Source organism: Heptranchias perlo, chromosome 5 (genome assembly GCF_035084215.1).
Source record: "Heptranchias perlo isolate sHepPer1 chromosome 5, sHepPer1.hap1, whole genome shotgun sequence".
NCBI classification, from domain to species: Eukaryota; Metazoa; Chordata; class Chondrichthyes; order Hexanchiformes; family Hexanchidae; genus Heptranchias; species Heptranchias perlo.
The window spans coordinates 26567578-26593295 of NC_090329.1; the positions used below are offsets into that span (position 1 = coordinate 26567578).

Below are 25718 nucleotides of genomic sequence, written 5' to 3' on the forward strand. Positions count from 1 at the left end.
ACCTACCTAACAGCACTGTGGGAGAACCTTCACCATACGGACTGCAGCGGTTCAAGAAGGCGGCTCATCACCACCTTCTCAAGGGCAATTAGGAATGGGCAATAAATGCCAGCTTTGCCAGCGACGCCCACATCCTATGAACAAATAAAAAAATAGACCTATTGGGCCGAATGGCCCGTTCCAGTGCTGTAAATTCTACGTAAAGAAGAAGTAATAGAGCACCCTGCCACTGAGTTAGAAGCTTGTGATTTGGCAAGAACTACAGCCCAATCAAGATCAGTTATTTTTTTAAGTTTCAAAGAATTCTCCGTAGATCTGTAAGTTTAACACTGGAAAATCTTCCGTAGTTATCTTAGTCAGTTGACCAAAAATACAGTTTTTAATTTTAATGGAAACATGGAATCTTACAGCACAGAAGGAGGCCATTTGGCCCATCGTGCCTGTGCCGGCTCTTTGAAAGAGCTATCCAATTAGTCCCACTCTCCAGCTTTTTCCCCATAGCCCTGCAAATGTTTCCTTTTTTCCCATATTTTCAAGTACATATTCAATTCTCTGAAAGTTACCACTGAATCTAATCTGAGGTGATGTTGAAGAAAACCCTGAACTTTGATTTGGGGACTGTTGGGCACTACACTGAAATGCTCTCCTCTCCCTGAAATGCACCGTTAAGGAGCCCCACACTGTTATCACTATTCCCGCTTGTGGCTGTACCCTTTAAGTGCAGGGCTTCCTAACATTACTCCACCAGCTATACTGCTGGCACTAAGTAGGGCACAGTGTTAAAACAGGGGAAACAAATGAGGTAAACAACCATAGAGGGGATGTAATTATATGGAAAACCAGACAACTAATTTCTTCCCAACCCCCATTGTAATAAGCAGTGGAGTTCTCCCTGGTGTCCTGGCCGATATTTATTCCTCAGCCAACATCACCAAACAGATTATCTGGTCATTTATCTCACTGCTGTTTATGGGACCTTGCTGTGTGCAAATTTCCTGCCGCATTTCCTACATTATAACAGTGACCATACTTCAAAAGTACTTCATGGCCTGTAAAGCACTTTGGGACGTTCTGAGGTCATGAAAAGTGCTATAGAAATGCAAGTCTTTCTTTAATCAGCCCATTTGATCGCTGCTGCGTCCTAAGCTGGACTATTGCATGACAGCGATTCAGGTGTTCGCTGCAAGAGCAATAAATTATTCTGATGAAATGTAGCAAGCCATCTGAGCCACGGCAATTCAATTACCAGGGGCCAAATATCTCTCATTTGGCAGCAGCTAACCCACAACTAAGAATCTTCTGGGCTTTTGTAAACTTTCAGACATTCAACAAACAAAGAAGAGAATTGAGAAAGGACCATTAGCCCCACACAAGTAACACTGAACGTACGTGAGCTTTCTTCCCACAAAGATGATGACTTTGTCCTCGGGCTTCATGGATTCAATGAAGTGAAGTGTGTAGCTTCTTTTCTCTTCTTCAGGGATAACCAGTACATTTTGTTCCACAGTCTCCACTGCCTAAAAGAAACAGGATTAAATATCTTTCGACAAGCACTCTGCTACTTTATCAGTCGTATAAACATATTCAGTGTGGTGATTTAATAAAAGGCACAAACATATTATGTATATGGCACCATTGTGTAGATTTAGTGAAACCGCTCTCCCGGGTCGGAGAACTGACACTATCTCTGACGTCACCTCCTTTGTCCCTGTCTCCCTACTGGATTATTGAATTTACCCATATATACACACCAGCTGATAGGAGCACAGGAACAGGAAGAGGCAATTCAGCCCCTCGAGCTTGCTTCGCAATTCAATTAGATCACGGCTGATCTATATCTGAACTCCAATTACCCGCCTTTGCTCCATATCCCTTGATACCCTTACCCAACAAACAGCTATCAATCTCAGTCTTGAAAGCTCCAATTGACCCCCAGCATCGACAGCCTTTTGGGGGGGGGGAGGGGAGGGGAAAGAGAGTTTCTGATTTTCACTACCGGTTGTATACAAAAATGCTTCCTGATTTCACTCCCAAATGGCCTAGCTCTGGATTCCCCCACCAGAGGAAATCATTTCTTTGTATCTACCCTATCGAATCCTTTAACATTTTAAACACCTTGATCAGATCACCCCATAACCTTCTAAAATCAAGTGAATACAAACCAAGTTTATGCAACCTGTCATAATTTGACCCTCTAAGCCTCTTCATCCTGTCTCGTAGGCTGGTGACAATACTCCGCTTGTGCTAATATAAAATTATTTTGGCTTTGCATTGATGAACTATCGGTGTAATTTTGTCACGAGGTCTGTACTGGCTCCAGACGATAGTCTTCACGCTCACTGCAACTTAATCACAGCCGGGTTTGGAGTCAGGTTTAAAAACTGCCCGGCAGCCCAGCTCTGTAAATGATTTTTAACCTTTGGTAATGTTAGCTGCATTCGCATGTGTAGAGCTCCAGGTCCTGGTGGTACCTGTAGTATAACAAACCCCTAACCTACTTCAACAGAACAAAACCATCAAAGCTCTCCATTTATAAACGGCTATGTACTTTTACAATGCTTCTGGTACACAATGTAAATCACAGTAACTCTCAAAGAATACAAAAACAAAAAGTATTTATTTTTCTGTACTCACTGCCAAATCCAGAGTTCCTACATAAACCATCATTGGATTTTTCAGATATGATTTTGATAGTCTCCGAACCCCATCAGGCCACGTAGCACTGTAGAGGGAGGAGAGAGGGTTAACAACACATAATGGTGCCCATAGCTCAGCTCAGCATGTAACTTTATGTTCTCGTTAGCTGCTCCAATGATGAAGGATAAACAAAAGACCCATTCCAGCACTGTCCACTGCCATGTCCACCTATTCAGTGCTGTTTCTTCACCCCACCCCGTTTCACTGTTTTCCTGAACACCGAGCCAATCGTAGCACGTCTATCAGTGAAAAGGTCTTTCTATTAGGAAGATTAATTAATTTGAAATTTCTACAGATAATTACTTTGGGTGACGAATAGATCATTTATCTTTTTCTACCTGGTCATGATGGTCTGTCTATCGGGCCGTATGTCCAAAATAATCTTCATTATCTGAGGTTCAAATCCCATATCCAACATGCGATCTGCCTCATCCAACACCTCTTAAAGGAAGAAAAGATACACTTAGCCGGGAAAAACGACAGGTTTATCCAGCACAAGCTATTCTTGGCTGAAATGACTCAAGTAAAAAGTAGCTTTAGTTCTTAGACGGCTCGTTATTGACTGATTGCGTGTGGCACAGAAATACAGTTACGCAGAATCCATCCCGTACCTTGAAAGCACATGGCAGACAACTTTAAAAGCAGCGCACGGTAAGTAGTTTATTGTAGTATTATACAGGCAGCAGTAGCTATCCAGCAATGGCTACATGGTAATTACCTTCTCAAAGCGCTCATCGGGTACCATTATAACATGTACATTGGGTACCATTATAACATGCACTGTGTTCAGGGGGAGTTGGGTGCTTTTACAAGTCAGTGAGTGTCAGGGCAAGTATCGAAGCTCAGACGTTGATGTGCAATTATGTCCACAGTGAAATATTGAAGGTAGCAACGCATCATTGTAGGTTTGAGCAATAATCAACGCCTGATTACTGGCAAGGACGATTAATATATCAAATACATTTATATAATAGAAACCGTACACCTCAACACACTTCCTGTCAACTTTTGAAATTCCGATGTCCATGTTTATAATAGGAATTGCCTTTGTAAACTGGTCACGTTATAATCACACCCTCCCACCAGTGGAGGCGGCTGTGTAATTGCACCAAGACAACTTTAAATTGGCAGTTTCTATTATAAATTGCTATATTCACTTTTATAATGGAAATATAAAAGAATAGAATGTCTAACTTTAAAATGGTGACTGAATGACATTGCATACTTGATGCACTCACTCCCCGCTGCAGCTGAACACTACACTTAACCTTGACTCTTTGGGTTAACGCCGGGGTGATCGACAGGTCGGTCGACAGGTCAATAGATAAATAAAAATACCGACAGCCTCGAGCTGAGCTGAGAGGAGAGGGGAAATAAACCAACTAGGATTCTCACCTCTGACCTCTATCCAGTGGCCCTTGCAGAAAGTGTAAAGTGACGAGACTTGTGTTGCATCTCCCCATTCCCAGTGGAACAGACATTTACTATCCAGACCGACACAGTCTCCTGGACAAAGTTTGGCCCAGATGTTTGTATCTCTGTATAATCTCCTTTCTAAATAATGAAAGCAGCTGAAACTTGAGAAATTTAAATAAAATGCCACCTACTGGAGAGATAACACACTGCTGATATCCCAGTGAAGGATTTATCCAGCCATTTATACCTTAACTCAATCCTTTGAAACCTCCTGATTCCGCAGTTTGACTAAAATTCCGAGAGATATGCGTACTGAAATTCTATTAAGACCTGGTTAAACTGAGAGAAGCCCAAAGAGCAATGTGAATCACGAATGCAAAGCTCAGGGTGAAAGTTTGAGAATCTTTAAATATTGGATAGGCCGCTAGCCTCTTGCCTCTGCATTCAAATCTAGCCCGGACTGATGGGCTGAATGTCTCCTCTCTCTCAGCTGGCTGTAAGATGCGAGATGAATTTGGTCAGTCTCAGCCTAGTGGTTATGGGTCCAGAGGACAAATGTCCCTAATCGGGGACAGGCCCATGGGTGGCTGGTGTGGGAGATAGAAACAAATACTATACTGGGGCAGGAGGAGGTGCTTTTCTGAGGCTGGAGCTGAGGGACATTGTCAGGGCAGAGTAGAGGGAGCTTTTAGTCTCATCAAGCTTTGCTATGCCTGAGTTGTGAGTTCTTGGTGCTGATACTGGAAAGTTTTCCATTCTCACCTTAATAAATCGACTCATTGGAAACAGCTTAGCCTAAAATAAGCTCCTGTGTCAGACTGTCATTTATGGCACTACTGGTCTGTGTGGGATTGTCCCAGTCGAAGGAAGAAAAATTTGCATTTATATAGCGCCTTTCACGACCTCAGGAAGTCCCAAAGCACTTTACACTTCAAAAATACTTAATTGGCTGTAGTCACTGTAAAAATGTAGGAAACGTGGCAGCCAATTTGCGCACAGCAAGGTCCCACAAACAGCAACGTGATAATGACCAGATAATCTGATTTAGTGATGTTGGTTCAGCGAAAAATATTGGCCCAGGGCAAAAAAAGGAAATGAGAGGGGCAAAGAGAGAGTATGAGAATAGACTGGCGGCCAACATAAAAGAGAATCCAAAAGTCTTCGACAGGCATGTACATAGTAAATGGGTAGTAAGAGGAGGGGTGGGGCCGATTAGGGACCATAAAGGAGATCTACGAATGGAGGCAGAGGGGCTGGCCGAGGTACTAAATAAGTACTTTGCATCTGTCTTTACCAAGGAAGAAGATGCCACAGTCTCAGTAAAGGAAGATATAGATGAGATACTGGATGGGCTAAAAATTGATAAAGAAGGGGTACTAGAAAGGCTAGCTGTACTTAAAGTAGATAAGTCACCTGGACCGGATGAGATGCATCCTAGGTTGCTGAGTGAAGTAAGGGTGGAAATTGCGGAGGAACTGGCCATAAACTTTCAAACTTCCTTAGATACGGGTGTGGTGCCAGGGGACTGGAGAATTGCAAATGTTACACCCTTTTTTGAACAAGAGTGAAACGATAAACCCAGCAACTATAGGCCAGTCAGTTTAACCTCAGTGGTGGGGAAACTTTTAGAAACGATAATCCGGGTCAGAATTAAGTCACTTGGACGAGTGTGGATTGATTAGGGAAAGCCAGCACGGATTTGTTAAAGGCAAATCGTGTTTAACTACCCTGACAGAGTTTTTTGATGAGGTAACAGAGGGTAGATGAGGGCAATGCAGTTGATGTGGTGGGTACAGACTTTCAAAAGGCATCTGATAAAGTGCCACGTGGTAGGCTCATCAAGATTGCTGTCCATGGAATAAAGGAGGCAGTAGCAACATGGATAGAGAATTGGCTAAGTGAAAGGAAACAGAATAGCGGTGAACGGTTTATCGGACTGGGGGGAGGTGCACAGTGGTGTTCCCTAGGGGTCGGTGCTGGGACCTCTGCTTTTCTTGATATATATTAAATTCTTGGATTTGGGTGTACGGGGCACAATTTCAAAATTTGCAGATGTCACAAAGCTTGGAAGGGTAGTAAACAGTGAGGAGGATCGTGATAGACTTCAAGAGGATATAAATAGGCTGGTGAAATGGGCAGACACGTGGCAGATGAAATTTAAAGCAGAAAAATGCGAAGTGTTACATTTCAGTAGGAAAAACGAGAGGCAATATAAACTAGAGGGCACAATTCTAAAAGGGGTGGAAGAACAGAGAGATCTGGGGGTTTATGTGCACAAATATTGAAGGTGGCAGGGCAGGTTGAGAAAGTGGTTTAAAAAGCATACGGGATCCTGGGCTTTATAAATAGAGGCATAGAGTACAAAAGTATGGAAATCATGATGAACCTTTATAAAACACTGGTTCGGCCACAACTGGAGTATTGTGTCCAGTTCTGGGCACTGCACTTTAGGAAAGATGTGAAGGCCTTAGAGAGGGTGCAGAAGAGATTTACTAGAATGATTGCAGGGATGAGGGACGGTAGCATAGTGGTTATGTTACTGGGCTAGTAATCTAGAGGCCTGGACTAAAATCCAGAGTCATGAGTTCAAATCCCGCCACGGCAGCTGGCGAATTTAAATTCAATTAATTAATTAAATTCAATTAATTAAATAAATAAAAAAATCTGGAACTAAAATACTAGTATCAGTAATGACGGCCATGAAACTACCGGATTGTCGTAAAAAAAAAACCATCTGGTTCACGAATGTCCTTTAGGGAAGGAAGCCTGCCGCCCTTACCCGGTCTGGCCTATATGTGACTCCAGACCCACAGCAATGTGGTTGATTCTTAATTGCCCTCTGAAATGGCCTAGCAAGCCACTCAGTTGTAAAATCTCGCTACGAAAAGTCATAATAAGAATAAAACCGGACGGATCACCCGGCATCGGACCAGTAGGCACCGGACACGACAACGGCAAAACACCAAGCCCAGTCGACCCTGCAAGGTCCTCCTTACTAACATCTGGGGACTTGTGCCAAAATTGGGAGAGCTGTCCCACAGACGAGTCAAGCAACAGCCTGACATAGCCATACTCACAGAATCATATCTTTCAGCCAACGTCCCAGACTCTTCCATCACCATCCCTGGGTATGTCCTGTCCCACCGGCAGGACAGACCCACCAGAGGTGGCGGTACAGTGATATACAGTCAGGAGGGAGTGGCCCTGGGAGTCCTCAACATCGACTCTGGACCCCATGAAATCTCATGGCATCAGGTCAAACATGGGCAAGGAAACCTCCTGCTGATAACCACCTACCGTCCTCCCTCAGCTGATGAATCAGTCCTCCTCCATGTTGAACACCACTTGGAGGAAGCACTGAGGGTAGCAAGGGCACAAAATGTACTCTGGGTGGGGGACTTCAATGTCCATCACCAAGAGTGGCTCGGTAGCACCACTACTGACCGAGCTGGCCGAGTCCTGAAGGACACAGCTGCCAGACTGGGCCTGCGGCAGGTGGTGAGCGAAGCAACACGAGGGAAAAACTTACTTGACCTCGTCCTCACCAATCTACCTGTCGCAAATGCATCTGTCCATGACAGTATTGGTAGGAGTGACCACCGCACAGTCCTCGTGGAGATGAAATCCCGTCTTCGCACTGAGGACACCATCCAACGTGTTGTGTGGCACTACCATCGTGCTAAATGGGATAGATTCAGAACAGATCTAGCAGCTCAAAACTGGGCATCCATGAGGCGCTGTGGGCCATCAGAGGCAGCAGAATTGTATTCCAGCACAATCTGTAACCTCATGGCCTGGCATATTCCTCACTCTACCATTACCAACAAGCCAGGGGATCAACCCTGGTTCAATGAGGAGTGTAGAAGAGCATGCCAGGAGCAGCACCAGGCGTACCTAAAAATGAGGTGCCAACCTGGTGAAGCTACAACTCAGGACTACATGCATGCTAAACAGCGGAAGCAACATGCTATAGACAGAGCTAAGCGATTCCACAACCAACGGATCAGATCAAAGCTCTGCAGTCCTGCCACATCCAGTCGTGAATGGTGGTGGACAATTAAACAACTAACGGGAGGAGGAGGCTCTGCAAACATCCCCATTCTCAATGATGGCGGAGTCCAGCACGTGAGTGCAAAAGACAAGGCTGAAGCGTTTGCAACCATCTTCAGCCAGAAGTGCCGAGTGGATAATCCATCTCAGCCTCCTCCCGATATCCCCACCATCACGGAAGCCAGTCTTCGGCCAATTCGATTCACTCCACGTGATATCAAGAAACGGCTGAGTGCACTGGATACAGCAAAGGCTATGGGCCCTGACAACATCCCAGCTGTAGTGCTGAAGACTTGTGCTCCAGAACTAGCTGCGCCTCTAGCCAAGCTGTTCCAGTACAGCTACAACACTGGCATCCACCCGACAATGTGGAAAATTGCCCAGGTATGTCCTGTCCACAAAAAGCAGGACAAATCCAATCCGGCCAATTACCGCCCCATCAGTCTACTCTCAATCATCAGCAAAGTGATGGAAGGTGTCGTCGACAGTGCTATCAAGCGGCACTTACTCACCAATAACCTGCTCACCGATGCTCAGTTTGGGTTCCGCCAGGACCACTCGGCTCCAGACCTCATTACAGCCTTGGTCCAAACATGGACAAAAGAGCTGAATTCCAGAGGTGAGGTGAGAGTGACTGCCCTTGACATCAAGGCAGCATTTGACCGAGTGTGGCACCAAGGAGCCCTAGTAAAATTGAAGTCAATGGGAATCAGGGGGAAAACTCTCCAGTGGCTGGAGTCATACCTAGCACAAAGGAAGATGGTAGTGGTTGTTGGAGGCCAATCATCTCAGCCCCAAGGCATTGCTGCAGGAGTTCCTCAGGGCAGTGTCCTAGGCCCAACCATCTTCAGCTGCTTCATCAATGACCTTCCCTCCATCATAAGGTCAGAAATGGGGATGTTCGCTGATGACTGCACAGTGTTCAGTTCCATTCGCAACCCCTCAGATAATGAAGCAGTCCGAGCCTGCATGCAGCAAGACCTGGACAACATCCAGGCTTGGGCTGATAAGTGGCAAGTAACATTCGCGCCAGATAAGTGCCAGGCAATGACCATCTCCAACAAGAGAGTGTCTAACCACCTCCCCTTGACATTCAACGGCATTACCATCGCCGAATCCCCCACCATCAACATCCTGGGGGTCACCATTGACCAGAAACTTAACTGGACCAGCCATATAAATACTGTGGCTGCAAGAGCAGGTCAGAGGCTGGGTATTCTGTGGCGAGTGACTCACCTCTTGACTCCCCAAAGCCTTTCCACCATCTACAAGGCACAAGTCAGGAGTGTGATGGAATACTCTCCACTTGCCTGGATGAGTGCAGCTCCAACAACACTCAAGAAGCTCGACACCATCCAAGATAAAGCAGCCCGCTTGATTGGCACCCCATCCACCACCCTAAACATTCACTCCCTTCACCACCGGCGCACTGTGGCTGCAGTGTGCACCATCCACAGGATGCACTGCAGCAACTCGCCAAGGCTTCTTCGACAGCACCTCCCAAACCCGCGACCTCTACCACCTAGAAGGACAAGGGCAGCAGGCGCATGGGAACAACACCACCTGCACGTTCCCCTCCAAGTCACACACCATCCCGACTTGGAAATATATCGCCGTTCCTTCATTGTCGCTGGGTCAAAATCCTGGAACTCCCTTCCTAACAGCACTGTGGGAGAACCGTCACCACACGGACTGCAGCGGTTCAAGAAGGCGGCTCACCACCACCTTCTCGAGGGCAATTAGGGATGGGCAATAAATGCCGGCCTTGCCAGCGACGCCCACATCCCGTGAACAAATAAAAAAAAAGAAGTTACGTGGATAGACTGGAGAAGCTGGGGTTGTTCTCCTTGGAACAGAGACGGTTGCGAGGAGATTTGATCGTGGTATTCAAAGTCATGAAGCGTCTAGACAGAGTAGATAGGGAGAAACTGTTCCCATTGGCAGAAGGGTCAAGAACCAGAGGACATAGATTTAAGGTAATTGTCAAAAGAACCAAAGGTGACATGAGGAAAAACTTTTTTTTTTTTTTTAAACACAGCGAGTGGTTAGGATCTGGAATGCACTGCCAGAGGGGGTGGTGGAGGCAGATTCAATCATGGCTTTCGAAACGGAACTGGATAAGTACTTGAAAGGAAAAAATTTGCAGGGCTACGGAGATAGGGCAGGGGAGTGGGACTAGCTGGATTGCTCTTGCATAGAGCCGGCTTTATGGGCCGAATGGCCTCCTTCCGTGCTGTAACCTTTCTATGATTCTACCAGGGAGAACTTCCCTGCTCTTCTTCCAATAGTGGCCGTGGGATCTTGCATGTCTACCCGAGCGCGCAGACGGGGCCTCAGTTTAACATCTCATCCGAAAGACGGCACCTCCGACAGTGCAGCGCCCCCTCAGTACTGCCCCGCCGACAGTGCAGCGCCCCCTCAGTACTGCCCCGCCGACAGTGCAGCGCCCCCTCAGTACTGCCCCGCCGACAGTGCAGCGCCCCCTCAGTACTGCCCCGCCGACAGTGCAGCGCCCCCTCAGTACTGCCCCGCCGACAGTGCAGCGCCCCCTCAGTACTGCCCCGCCGACAGTGCAGCGCCCCCTCAGTACTCTCCCGCCGACAGCGCAGCGCCCCCTCAGTACTGCCCCGCCGACAGCGCAGCGCTCCCTCAGTACTGCCCCGCCGACAGTGCAGCGCCCCCTCAGTACTGTCCCGCCGACAGTGCAGCGCCCCCTCAGTACTGCCCCGCCGACAGTGCAGCGCCCCCTCAGTACTGCCCCGCCGACAGTGCAGCGCCCCCTCAGTACTGCCCCGCCGACAGTGCAGCGCTCCCTCAGTACTGCCCCGCCGACAGTGCAGCGCCCCCTCAGTACTGTCCCGCCGACAGTGCAGCGCCCCCTCAGTACTGCCCCGCCGACAGTGCAGCGCTCCCTCAGTACTGTCCCGCCGACAGTGCAGCGCCCCCTCAGTACTGCCCCGCCGACAGTGCAGCGCCCCCTCAGTACTGCCCCGCCGACAGTGCAGCGCCCCCTCAGTACTGCCCCGCCGACAGTGCAGCGCCCCCTCAGTACTGCCCCGCCGACAGTGCAGCGCCCCCTCAGTACTGCCCCGCCGACAGTGCAGCGCCCCCTCAGTACTCTCCCGCCGACAGCGCAGCGCTCCCTCAGTACTGCCCCGCCGACAGTGCAGCGCTCCCTCAGTACTGCCCCGCCGACAGTGCAGCGCCCCCTCAGTACTGTCCCGCCGACAGTGCAGCGCCCCCTCAGTACTGCCCCGCCGACAGTGCAGCGCTCCCTCAGTACTGTCCCGCCGACAGTGCAGCGCCCCCTCAGTACTGCCCCGCCGACAGTGCAGCGCTCCCTCAGTACTGTCCCGCCGACAGTGCAGCGCCCCCTCAGTACTGTCCCGCCGACAGTGCAGCGCCCCCTCAGTACTGCCCCGCCGACAGTGCAGCGCTCCCTCAGTCCTGCCCCGCCGACAGTGCAGCGCCCCCTCAGTACTGCCCCGCCGACAGTGCAGCGCCCCCTCAGTACTGCCCCGCCGACAGTGCAGCGCCCCCTCAGTACTGCCCCGCCGACAGTGCAGCGCCCCCTCAGTACTGCCCCGCCGACAGTGCAGCGCTCCCTCAGTCCTGCCCCGCCGACAGTGCAGCGCCCCCTCAGTACTGCCCCGCCGACAGTGCAGCGCTCCCTCAGTACTGCCCCGCCGACAGTGCAGCGCTCCCTCAGTACTGCCCCGCCGACAGTGCAGCGCTCCCTCAGTACTGCCCTGCCGACAGTGCAGCGCCCCCTCAGTACTGCCCCGCCGACAGTGCAGCGCTCCCTCAGTACTGTCCCGCCGACAGTGCAGCGCCCCCTCAGTACTGCCCCGCCGACAGTGCAGCGCTCCCTCAGTACTGCCCCGCCGACAGTGCAGCGCTCCCTCAGTACTGCCCCGCCGACAGTGCAGCGCCCCCTCAGTACTGCCCCGCCGACAGTGCAGCGCCCCCTCAGTACTGCACTGGAGTGTCGGCCTGGATTACGTGCTCAAGTCTCTGGAGTGGGACTTGAACTCATGTAAAGAAACTGACTTGTCAAGTTTGGTTACGTTTTTCAAGTAACATATTACTACCTACAGATTAACACCATCTACCACACGGATGATCCCAATCACACTCAAATGACCGGTCATTACACGTGGAGTAAACACGGTTTGTTAAAACTAATCCTAAACTCCAGTGCAGTTATGGTGGGGCAGGGGGGGGGGGGTAGAATTACAACCTCCTCACTCTGGAATCAATCAGATGTGTGATTATTTGGCAAAATATTAGCAAATAAATGTAGGCTCTTTGAAGCACCCAGATTAAGACCAAATTCATTGGACGAACTCAATTATTTTATTAAAAAGCAATGCCAAATGGAATTTTCTTGTGGAAACAGAAGACACTGGGTTAGGTTCTGCTTTACTTCCCCTTCTCACTCACCAAATAAGTGGTACTCTTCAGATTGATGTAGTTGTTCATTTGCAGATCATTCAGCCGTCCAGGAGTTGCAATAACAATGTCCACTCCTTTCGTAACGACGTTAATCTGATCTTTACGGCTTCCTCCTCCATAAATACAAATACTGAAAAATAAAACATCCAACAATTAAACACAGATCAATTGGGAACATGAGAATAGTGAAAGTTTCACAGACACAGGGGTGCAATACTTCTCCCTGTTAAAATGAATGGATCTGGACCCTGAATGCCCAGGGGGACCGCCCTGATCTAGACTGTGAATGCCCAAGGGAATTGCCGTGATCTAGACCCTGAATTGTCACGGGGATTGTCCTGATCTGGACCCCGAATTCACGCAGGGATTGCCATGACTTAGACCCTAAATTCCCATGCGGATTGCCCTGACTTAGACCCTGAATTCCCATGCGGATTGCCTTGATCTAGACCCTGAATTCCCATGCGGATTGCCTTGATCTAGACCCTGAATTCCCATGCGGATTGCCCTGATCTCGACCCTGAATTCCCATGCGGATTGCCTTGATCTAGACCCTGAATTCCCATGCGGATTGCCCTGACTTAGACCCTGAATTCCCATGCGGATTGCCTTGATCTGGACCCTGAATTCCCATGCGGATTGCCCTGATCTAGACCCTGAATTCCCATGCGGATTGCCCTGATCTAGACCCTGAATTCCCATGCGGATTGCCCTGATCTAGACCCTGAATTCCCATGCTGATTGTCCTGATCTAGACCCTGAATTCCCGCAGGGATTACCCTGATCTAGACCCTGAATTCCCATGCGGATTGTCCTGATCTAGACCCTGAATTCCCGCAGGGATTACCCTGATCTAGACCCTGAATTCTCACGGGGATTGCCCTGACTTAGACCCTGAATTCCCGCAGGGATTGCCCTGATCGGGACCCTGAATTCCCGCAGGGATTGCCCTGATCTGGACCCTGAATTCCTGCAGGGATTGCCCTGACTTAGACCCTGAATTCCCATGCGGATTGCCCTGATCTAGACCCTGAATTCCCGCAGGGATTGCCTTGATCTGGACCATGAATTCTCACAGGGATTGTCCTGATCTAGACCCTGAGCAACACCGCTTCTGGCACTCTGACCTGGGCCCGCTGCCTTGATGGATGTGACAGTGGGCCTGGTCTATCTGTCCTTGTATCGTGCACTCCTTGGACAGGTTGTGCATGGCCAGAGAACACAGCCTCAGTCCCTCCATCTGCCCGCATGTGAAATGTGTCACTAGAGTGGAGTTCTGTAGAAATAGGACGCTCTTCAATCTGAAACATTAACCAATGTTCTGATCTTATCTGTGCTGTAACGGAGAAGCACCATCCCCAGATCACTGCCGTGTGCTTCCTGCAAACCAGCGAGGGACGTGGACTGAAAGTAGACCATTGCCCTCCCTGCCTGAAGTGGTGTAAGGCTCCAAGATTGGGCAGAAACAGAAGTTACATCTTTATCTAAAACAAAAGCAAAATACTGCAGATACTGGAAATCTGAAATAAAAACAGAGAATGCTGGAAATACTCAGTAGGTCAGGCAGTATCTGTGGAGAGAGAGAGAGAGACACTGAAGTTATGATGAAAGGTCATCGACCTGAAATGTTAACTCTTTCTCTCTCCACAGATGCTGTCTGACCTGCCGAGTGTTTTTTCACATTTTCTGCCGTTATTAGCCTTTATCTAGCAGACTGTTAATGGCGGAATCAGAGTATTGGTTGTGAAGAATCAATCACCTACCTATCACTTATTCAGTGGGACACGTGGCTGCTCTCAAGTATCTGCAAAACTTACCCACATTGACCTACACAGACTTCACCAGCACACCACAGTGAGAACTCTAACATGTGGGACTGAAGACTGAGCAAAGCAAGGATTGTACCCCAAGAAAGCCCACGAGAAAAAGCCACAAGAGGGAGAGTGAAACCAGAGACCCTGTGCTACGACAGTGCGTATTTCCCAGTGGCCCGAGAGCTCGAAGCTACCTTACGGAGTGCGGTTCAGTATAGACTTGCCATGCTGCCACTGCTGTTTCTGTCTAACTCTGGAGGCATGAGGAACAGTTTGATCAGCCAGCTGTGTGTTCAAAGCAATTCACCCCTTTTAACCGTCATTGTGGAGGGATGTCTGTTGTGCTGATTTGATGTTGGAAGTACCAAGGTTCAACATTCGAGAAACCACCAGTCAAGACCCACTAGCCAGCCAGGAGTAAAAGTTCCCACCCCTCCCTCCACAATTACACATCCCGTGTACTGTGGATGCCAGACCAGGTGAATTATTATTATGGTATACCAAAGACTGGATACAACCAGACATATCAAAGCAGTATTCTCTATTACACAGCTATCATCAGTACCTCTTAATTCCTTTGTAACTGTACTTGTTGCACTCTTCCTGTATCTGAAGAGCCAGCTCCCTAGTTGGAGTGAGGACCAGCATCCCAGGGCCGTCAACCCTCTCCCGCGCTCTAAACACAGACAGAGCTGTTAGAGTACAGGCATGGCACAGTCCAAACGGTCAAGGAAATGGGGAAACGACGCCAGCCCTGGGCAGCCTGGTGCCCCTTGGCAAGTCTTAAAACAATGACAAGCAAGCACTTCTCAAATCGGACATGCAGGCTGAGGCCTCTGTAGGCCCTCTCCTGGAGGATTCATAACAACACAATGATTAATGTTTCAATATCACTGATATTTCAGTCTAATTTGACACCAAATATATTATTTTAGAATGCATCTGATTTGCCAGCGATCTAAAGAATCAATGAAGGACAACTCACCTAACAATACACGCCATTAAATGTAGAATAATTACAGCATAACAATTGAATGAAGGGATGGTGGAAATGATTACAGTGCAGTAATCTCACTGGGAGACGGTGGAATGATTACAGTGCAGTAATCTCACTGGGAGACGGTGGAATGATTACAGTGCAGTAATCTCACTGGGGAACTGCACAATGATCATTATTGAGGGGTTTGGATGATGTGAAACTGCTTGAACTTTGCTCTCTGTTTATGGTGTACTATTGTAAACAATTTTACAACACCAAGTTATAGTCCAGCAATTTTATTTTAAATTCACAAGCTTTCGGAGGCTTCCTCCTTCGTCAGGTGAACGATGTGAAAATCGTTTCACATCGTTCACCTGACGAAGGAGGAAGCCTCCGAAAGCTTGTGAATTTAAAATAAAATTGCTGGACTATAACTTGGTGTTGTAAAATTGTTTACAATTGTCAACCCCAGTCCATCACCGGCATCTCCACATTATGGTGTACTAGTTCACTCGAGCAGTTTTAAAATGTACACACTGTGGAGTTGGTTGTGGTAGTTTCATTTTTTCCACAGGTATTTTTGCTGCATCGATTATGCTGGTTTCCCCTCACACACTGTGCGCTGGTTTCAATTCCTGTTACACAATTGAGAATCTAAGAGGCAAAACTTGTCGAAATTTTAATTGATTCATTTTAAAGGACCTAAAGAAAAGGCTATAACTAGAACATCGAAGTGAATACATTACTGAAAGGCGTTGAAGATGGTCCCAGGGCACGGAAATGGCCATCCTGAGCTCAGGCTAGAAGGAGAACAGCATCATTATGTTTCAAGCAGTCTAGGTAAGGGACTTCATTTGTGCCATTTGTAATAATCTTTGCAACTGGGCTACTCATTCAGATCACATGCTTTTGGTGTGCGGTAAAGCCAGGCAACTAATGCAAAGGAGAAATACTTTCAGCAAAGCCACTCGTGCTGCAATCTATGCGAAGCCCAGGGTTAATCTGACAACCTGACTGAAAACTCACAAATGTTCAGCATTTCTTTATCGCTCCAGTGAACCTTTGTTTCAATTTAATCGATACTGGCATGATCACTGAACTATTGAATTTTACAGCAAAGGAGGCCATTGAGCCCATCACACCAGCGCCAGGTCTCTGAAAAATATCACTTACTCAGTGCCTTTCCCCAGCCCTTTCCTCCATTCATCCCATCGCCCCATGCCCACTCTCTGAAATAGCTCTCCCCTCACTCCCATTCCCCTGCCCTTTTCAATTTTCCCTTATCAAATATTTATCCCCTACCAATTAAGGATTCTGCATCCCCGTGTTTCTGGCAGGACATTTCATGTCCTAACATCCATATCCAGTAAAAAAAAATCTTCCAATTGCTCCACTCGTTCTTTGCTTCGGATCTTAAATTGATGCTCTCTAGTTACTGAACACCGACCAGTGCAAACAGCTTTCCAGAACCTCCCTCTCTTACTCGTTTTAAGCTCATTCTGCATCCCCATGGTGTGGAAATCAAGGAGCCCTACTCTCTATCTATCTATCTCAGCTCCGTTACTGAGGAGCTATCTTCCTCCCTCAGTATCCCTCTCCTACAATCTATGGACTTGTAAATTCCATGCTTGGTGTCACGTAATCACTGCTTTTAGATCCCTCTCTTCTCGTCTTACTCTTCTCGGCCTTGTAGCTATCCTGCTCTACGAGCCTTGGCCCCTGACCCAGCTTTCTGGATATGAGGAGTATAGGGGAAGCCCAGGGACCAGAACTTGCTGCCCAAGTGTTGCTGAAGACAATCCTAATCCCATCAGATTGGTTTTGTCAGTTTTCAGTAGGCTGGTGGAGACAATCATGGGGAAAAGCAGCAGAGTTTGCCTCACCACATGGGCGCTCTGCTCCTGTGACTCAGTTGATTTGTATCAGATGTGGTGTGGCCTGTTGGAGGTGGAGGATACAGAAGGTTAATAACGAGAGAGGTGCAGGGGAGAAAGGAAAGGGAAATTTACTGTCAGAAAGCAATATGGAAAACAGTAAGTAACTTACACAGGCTGCAGGTCCAGATGAATGAACCCAGGTAAGAGATATGCCAGGGTTTTTCCAGTTCCAGTCTGTGCTATCCCAATCAGGTCAATCCCCTGCAGAATTACTGGCCAAGCTTGAGACTAAGACAGGAACACAATCCACAGATAACAAAACTAAGTCTCACTGGCATCAATAAAATGACCAACCTATAGGAAGGCAGCGGACTATAAAGTGAAACTTGCTTACCTGAATAGGCGTCGGGCGCTGGAACCCAACTCTTGTGATATTTGCCATAATCTCGGGATAATACTGAAAAGCTTCCAGAAATGTGCGTACTGGATTAGGAAGTTGTCGCCTTTTGTCTTCAATCAGATCTTCACATATTATATTGTTGTTTAATTTTCTATTAAAACAAGTGCCAGTTCAGACTCTCGTGATGAAGATTTTAAGACTTAGCACAACTTTAAAAAACACTTGGAAAGGATACATTACAACCCCCCTCAACCCCATTCCCTCCCCCCTAGTTCTGAGGCCGAAGGGATGGGCAACCTGCTCCCAGGTCTCCTGTTATGTTGCCTTTAAGGCAGCTGCTCGGAGGCATTAGGCGGGACATCAAGGACGAAAATTCTCCCTGCCTTAATTGAGAAATCCCGGTCTCCACTCAGTGCCCCGCTTGATCAGTACATCTGAAGGGAGGGTGATAAAGCAGAGAGCGAGAACTCTCTGTGGAGCTACATCTTGATATAACGGACCATGCCATCATATCAGGGACATCTCCGGCAGTACATTTTAAACACGCACAAGTGAATACAATGCAATTTCACCAAATGCAGCATCTTAGGAGAGGCAGTACGATATCAAACACCAGGGTGTTTTCAGGAGACCTAAACAGGAGGGTTTACAGGCAGCAGTTAACAACAACTTGCATTTATTTAGCGCCTTTAACGTAGTTAAAGGTCCTAGACAGACATCAGTCCCACCCCACAGCGACCTCAACCTTTAAGAAAATAATCCACAAAAATCTTCACAAAGAAGAATGGGTGATAAAAGCTGCAGTAAGGCAAGATATTATTGATGCTATAATCAGTGTCTAAATTTGTGGTTAATTCTAAAGCATGTAATAGCTTGTGTTACCACAGCTTGTAGTCTCGCCTATCTGCAGTGGTTAGAATTAGACCCCTGCAGGTCACATGGACCGGTGCAATTTAATGAATAGCAGCTGTAAAAATAAAAACATTCTTAATACAAATACATAAAAGATAAAGGTTGCATGGACTCATTGTACAATTGTACAGCTGGAGTACTCCTTTCCTGCCAATAGAGGGAGGTTTAACACTAGTTTCAAGCTTCTGCTGGCTGGAGACCAACTTTACAGGCCTGAAATATGGTACTTAAACAGAATTCTTTTCACCAGTGGAAGTGGCAGGGACTAGCTTCTGGCCGAGCCCATTCGTTCGCAACTCTCCCCAGTTTTCAGCTAGAGCCCTGTTAAGGCAGGTTCCAGGCCGGAGGCCTGCCTATGATCGGCAGCCTGCCCGAGGTGGGGAGGGGAACACATGCAGCTGGTTTTAAGGGCCCGCAACAGTCTAACGGGACACTGCCTCAGGAGTGGACAAAGCTGAATAAGTGAGCTCGTCACTGCAACCATGACAACCAGCAGCTGTGGAACCAGCAGTGTGCTCAGCTTTTAGGGGGTGTTCAGGGGGCAATAAACAAGGGAAAGTGAAATAAAGGAAGAAAGCCTGATCCAGAAACGGATTGGGGGGGGGGGGGGGGGTGTAGAGTGGGACAGACAGACACAGACTTTTCTTTTACAGAATGTCCACTGCTGTTCTCCTTAGTAAGGGAGAGACGAGCGGGAATTGAACATTTTATCAGTGCAGCCCAGCCAATAACAGTTGGAATCACTGCTCCGTGATTTACAGGGCACCAAGAAAAAAATGGTGCAGCAAGTTAGTGCTAGAACTAGTGCTAGATTTAGAGCTAGAGCTAGTTCTAGAGCTTTTAGTGAAACACTTCCAGTCAACACTTGACCTTACTGAATTCAGCCAAACTTTAGCTGGCTTCTCATAGGCAGGAAAGGAAAAGTAGATTCTTTCTCCATCTGCACTTCTAACCTTTACAATTCTGCCTTCCTCTCGAACTAACTTTAATTGTTAGAATACTGATAAAATGTGTTAGCACTGCACCAAACATCCTTTTGTTACATCTATCTGAGGCCCTTTATATAAGTCAGGATGCAGATCGCTAATGTTAACCTGTCCTCATCTAATGGTCAGCTCAATCGTCCGGATATTAAATCGGCTTCCTGTTCTGACGAAAGGTCATCGCCCTGAAACATTAACTCTGTTTCTTTCTCCACAGATGCTGCCTCACTTGCTGAGTATTTCCAGCTTTTTCTGTTTTTATTTCAGATTTCCAGCATCCACAGTATTTTGTTTTTGTAAGAAAGTTAACTTCGCCACACTGAAAGAGAGAGTAGTATAGACAGGGCTCACACTTAAAGGTTTGCAAAAGAGTTGATGTCGGTTCTACAAAAATAAAATACTTGCAATTTGAATTAAGTAATTTAAATTTAAATTCAAATTAACATAATACAAATTAAAGAACTTCAAGTTATACAATATATACGATGACCAGAACAGAATTAGCACAGAAGGAAGGATTGAAAGCATCAAATATAATGCTGTCTGCCTCTCTCTCTCTCTGTCTGTCAGGGAGGGATTACAATAAGTGCTAACAATAAATGCTCTCCCCAAGAGAGGGACTGAAAGACATCAGTAACTGTACAGCTATTTGCTATTCCCCCATTTTAAATGGCTCTTTAGAGACTGGGCAGCTGTTAATATAATTGTGTAAAGCATTGCTTTAAGATAAAGAACTCCTGAACCTCAGTCCACACAGCACTGCTTGTGTGAAGATTCCATCTACACCTACAGCCAGAATGTGCAACTCCGGCCTATTTCCTGCCTTGTAAATACCACACCGCTTATCAAAACCAAAAAAGATAAAAACGATTGCTGCAACCTTCCAAGGAACACAGCAGCAATGAAGGTGACAAGCAGCAGAGAAATAGAGCCCTGAATTACTGCTCACATCAGCCAGAGTGATCACTTGACATTAATGCAGCAATTAGGGCAAAGAAAGCCACAATAACAGATGGGAAAAGCAATAATTCTCCTTTCCTGTCGGCGAGAAGCCAGCTAAATTCTGCAAAATGGAGTGGATGTCAATAGCTGTTAGCAGCTAGAGTTCAAACACAACAATCCAACTACTGCAACAATCAGGCTGCTCGTAATTAAATCCACTTGTTCGCAGGTTCTAGTCCAAGGACTTCCTAACACTCCAGTCAATCAACCACAGTTACAAGTCTCGTCAGTCCTCCCCACAGGCGACAGATGGAGCATGCACACAAGAAAAGAAAGACTTCCATTCATACACCACCTTTCACCACGTCAGGATGTCCCAAAGCACTTCACAGCCAATTAAGTACTTTTGAAGTGTAGTTACTGTTGTAATGTAGGAAACGCAGCAGCCAATTTGCACAAAGCAAGATCCCACAAACAGCAATGTGATAATGACCAGATAATCTGTTTTAGTGATCAAAACAGAAAATGCTGGAAATACTCAGCAGGTCAGGCAGCAACTGTGGAGAGAGAAACAGAGTTCACGTATTTCCAGCATTCTGCCTGGTTCTCACTTGTGTTATCAACCTGACATCTGTCATATGCTCCTTTTTTCCGTTTCATCTTACTCACTATCTCTTTTGTCATCCAGGGAGCTCTGGCTTTAGTTAGAACCACAGAACAGATACAGCACAGAAGGGGCCATTCGGCCCATCGAGTCCACGCCGGCTCGAAGAACAACCAGGTGCCCATTCTAATCCCACCTTCCAGCACCCGCTCCATAGCCCTGCAGTTTACAGCACTTTAGGTGCAGGTCCAGGTACTTTTTAAAGAGTTGAGGGTCCCTGCCTCTACTATCAATTTCGGCAGCAATTTCCATACACCCACCACCCTCTGGGTAAAAAAGTTTTTCCTCATTTCCCCTCTAATCCTTCTGCCAATCAGCTTAAATCTATGTCCTCTAGTTCTTGAACTCTCCGCTAGGGGAAACAGATACTCCCTGTCTACTCTATCTAGGCCCCTCATAATTTTGTATGCCTCAATCAAGTCTCCCCTCAGCTCCAAGGAAAACAACCCCAGCCTATCCAATCTCTACTCGTAGCTGCAATTTTCAAGCCCTGGCAACATTCTTGTAAATCTTCTCTGCACTCTCTCCAGAGCAATTACGTTCTTCCTGTAATGTGGTGACCAGAACTGTGCACAATACTCCAGCTGTGGCCTTACCAGCGTTTTATCCAGTTCCATCATTACATCCCTGCTTTTGTATTCTATACCTCGGCTAATAACGGAGAGCATTCCGTATGCCTTCTTCACAACCTTATCTACCTGTACTGCCACCTTCAGGGACCTGTGCACATGCACTCCAAGGTCTCTCACTTCTTCTACCCCTCTCGATATATTCCCGTTTACTGCGTATTCCCTTTTACTGTTTGCCCTCCCTAAGAGCATTATCTCATACTTCTCTGGGTTGAACTCCATTTGCCACTTTTCCGCCAATCCATCAACCCATTGATATCTTCTTGTAGTCTACAGCTATCCTCTTCACTATCAACTACACGGCCAATTTTTGTGTTGTCTGCAAATTTGCCAATCATGCCGTCTACATTCAAGTCCAAATCATTAATATATACCACAAACAGCAACACTGAGCCCTTTGTTTCCTGTTACTGAGCCAATTTTGGATCCAATTCACCACATTTCCCTGTATCCCATGGGCTTTTACCTTTCTGACCAGTCTGCCACGTGGGACCTTATCAAATGCCTTACTAAAATCCATGTAGACAACATCCACTGCACTACCCTCATCAATCCTCCTGGTCACTTCTTCAAAGAATTCAATCAGATTTGTACGGCATGACCTTCCCTGAACAAATCCATGCTGACTATCCCTGATTAAACCATGCCTTTCCAAGTGACAGTTTATCCTATCTCTCAGTATTGATTCTAATAGTTTGGTAAGACTGACCGGCCTATAATTGTTCAGCCTTTCCCTCGTACCCTTTTTAAACAATGGTACTACGTTTGCAGTCTTCTAGTCCTCCGGTACCTCCCCTGTATCTAGTGAGGATTGGAAAATTATCTTCAGAGCATCCGCTATTTCCTCCCTGGCTTCCTTCAATAGCCTAGGAAACAATCCATCCGGCCTGGTGACTTTTCAACTTTCAAGGATTCCAGTCCCTCTAGTACTTCCTCTCTCTATGTTTACCTTATCCAATATTTCACACCTCTCCTCTTTAACTACTACGTCTGGATCATCCCTTTCCTTTGTGAATACAGAGACAAAATATTCATTTAAAACCCCACCCACACCTCTGCTTCTACACACAAGTTACCCTTATCATTCCTGATCGGTCCCATCTTTTCCTTAGCTATCCTCTTGCTCTTAATGTACTGATAAAACATCTTTGAGTTTTCTTTAATCTTACTAGCTAATATTTTTTCATGCCCTATCTTTACTTTCCTTATTTACGTCATCCCTGTACTTTCTATACTCCTCTAGGCTTTCTGCAGTATTTAGTTTTCTGTTATAGTCATAAGCTTTCTTTTTCTGCTTTATCTTGCCCCGTTTACTTCTAGACAACCAGGGGGCTCTAAATTTGGTAGTGCCACCCTTTTTCTTTGAGAGGACGCGTCTGCATTATACCTGTAGAATTGCACTTTAAATGCCTCCCACTGGCTTGCCACTGATTTCTCCTCAAGTAGTTGTGACCAGTCCACTTCTGCCAAATCACCTCTTAGTTCTGTAAAATTTGCCTTCCCCCAATTTAAAACGTTTACTCCTGATTTAACTCTGTCCTTTTCCATAATAATGCTAAAACTAACTGAATTGTGGTCACTATCCCCAATATGGTCACCCACTGTCACTTCACCCACTTCATTTCCCAGGACTAAATCTAGAATTGCATCCCCTCTTGTTGGGATTGTCACGTACTGGCTAAAAAAGTTCTCCTGGACACCGATCAAGGATTTTGCGCCCTCTGTGCCCCTCACACTGTTTGAATCCCAGTTGATGTTAGGGTAGTTGAAGTCCCCTACTATTATTGCCCTCTTAATTTTGCACTCAGAAATTTGCCTACATATTTGTTCTTCTATCTCCCTTTTGCTATCCGGGGGTCTATAGTACACTCCTAGTAGTGTGACTGCCTCTTTTTTATTTCTTAGCTCAACCCATTTGGCCTCGATTGATGATCAATTTAGCATGTCATCCCTTCTCACAACTGTAATTGATTCTTTAACCAATAATGCTAACCCCCCTCCTTTTTTTTTTTTTAAGTCACCCACTCCATCCTGCCTGAAAACTCTATATCCAGAGATATTAAGCTGCCAATTATCCCCCTCTTTAAGCCAGGTTTCCGTTATAGCAATGATATCATGCTGCCATGTGCCTATCTGTGCCCTTAGCTCATCTGCTTTGTTTGTAATACTCCTTGCATTGAAGTATATACCCTTTAACCCCATCAAATTCCTGTGCTGAACACTATTTAACCTTTGCTTCTTTTGCTTTTCTGAGTCGCTAACTACGTCACTAACTGTTTTTCTACTTCCTGTTTCCTGGTCTGAATTTGTCCTATCTGTACCTGCCGTTTGGTTCCCATACCCCTGCCATACTAGTTTAAACCCTCCCCAACAGAACTAGCAAATGCCCCCACGAGGATATTGGTCCCAGTTCTGCTTGGGTACAACCCGCCCAGGTCCCGCCTTTCCCAGAATCGGTCCCAATGCCTCAGGAATTTAAACCCCTCCCTCCTACACCATCTCTCAAGCCACGCATTCATCTGGTCTATTCTCCTATTTCCGCTCTCGCTAGCACGTGGCACTGGGAGTAATCCTGAGATTACTACCTTAGAGGTCCTGCTTTTTAATTTATTTCCTAACTCCCTATATTCTGCTTGCAGGACCTCATCCCTTCTTTTACCGATGTCATTGGTACCGATATGGACCATGACCTCTGGCTGTTCATGCTCCCCCTTCAGAATGTCCTGCAGCCGCTCCGTGACATCCTTGACCCTAGCACCAGGGAGGCAACATACCATCCTGGAATCACATCTGCGGCCGCAGAAACGCCTCTGTTCCCCTTACGATGGAATCCCCTATCACTATTGCTCTCCCATTCTTTTTCCTCCTCTCCTGTGCAGCTGAGTCACTCGTGGTGCCACGGTCTTGGCTCTTGCTGCATTCCCCTGATAAGCCATCTCCCCCAACAATATCTGAAGGGTTGGGATTTGAACCAGCTGAATGTTGCAGTCGAGCGACACAGCATGACAACCTAGTTTCAGTTGAGACTAGTTTTAAAAAAAAAACACAAATGGAACAGATGGTCAGAAACTGAACTACAAAAGTGATTAAGCATGTGGAGATATGAGAAGCTGCAATAACAAGGTTAAAATTTGCAGCACAATCGGGTTACAAAGTAGTAACTGTCACGCGGGTGTATGCAGGGTATATCTGATTAACCTTTGAGCCATGTCCAATCACGAGTCACTGACTCAGATCGGCCGAAGCCACAATACAGCAAAAATGGACCCTACTGTCCAGATAACTGGACAAACTTAGATAAAAGACAGAACTAAAAGAAGGGGCTTAGCTAACGATGTAAAGTTATAATTAGGTTGTTTTTGAATGTTGCCACGGAGCCGGATTGACTAAGGAATAAGTAATGTCGTAATGGCTATCGGTGTGCTCCAGTCTTGTACTGTATATAAGCTTGTGAATTTTGTTGATCGGGGAGAAGGTGCTCGCAGGAGAAGGTGCTCGCACAGACCCTTCTCCCAGAGCTCTGTTTTAATAAACTGTACCTTTTACTTTACCACAGATTAGATGTGAATTTATTTTCACCCAACAATATCTAAAGCGGAATATCTATTTGAGGGAGGAGATGGCCCCAGGGGACTCCTGCCCTACCTGCCTAGTGGTCACCCATTTTCTTTCTGCCTGTGTAATCTTTACCTCTGGTGTGACCACCTCACTGAACGTGCTATCCACAATAATCTCAGTATCGCGGATGCTACACAGTGAATCCACCTGCAGCTCCAGCTCCGAAATGCTGTTAGCCAGTAGCTGCAGGTGGACACACTTCCGGCACACACACTTCCGGCACACATGGTCGCCAGGGACACCGGTAGTGTCCATGACTTCCCACATAGTGCAGGAGGAGCA

At 46.8% G+C, this 25718-nt stretch overlaps 1 protein-coding gene across 1 annotated transcript in view; it reads right to left on the reverse strand.

Annotated features, from left to right (window-relative positions):
- LOC137321662 (probable ATP-dependent RNA helicase DDX43) overlaps positions 1–25718 on the reverse strand; it is a 59998-nt gene that overhangs the window by 21830 nt on the left and 12450 nt on the right. The window contains 7 exon segments of the mRNA XM_067984164.1: positions 1390–1517; positions 2635–2722; positions 3036–3136; positions 12607–12748; positions 14998–15108; positions 17458–17576; positions 17683–17839. Of these exon segments, the coding sequence (XP_067840265.1) occupies positions 1390–1517; positions 2635–2722; positions 3036–3136; positions 12607–12748; positions 14998–15108; positions 17458–17576; positions 17683–17839 (846 nt within the window).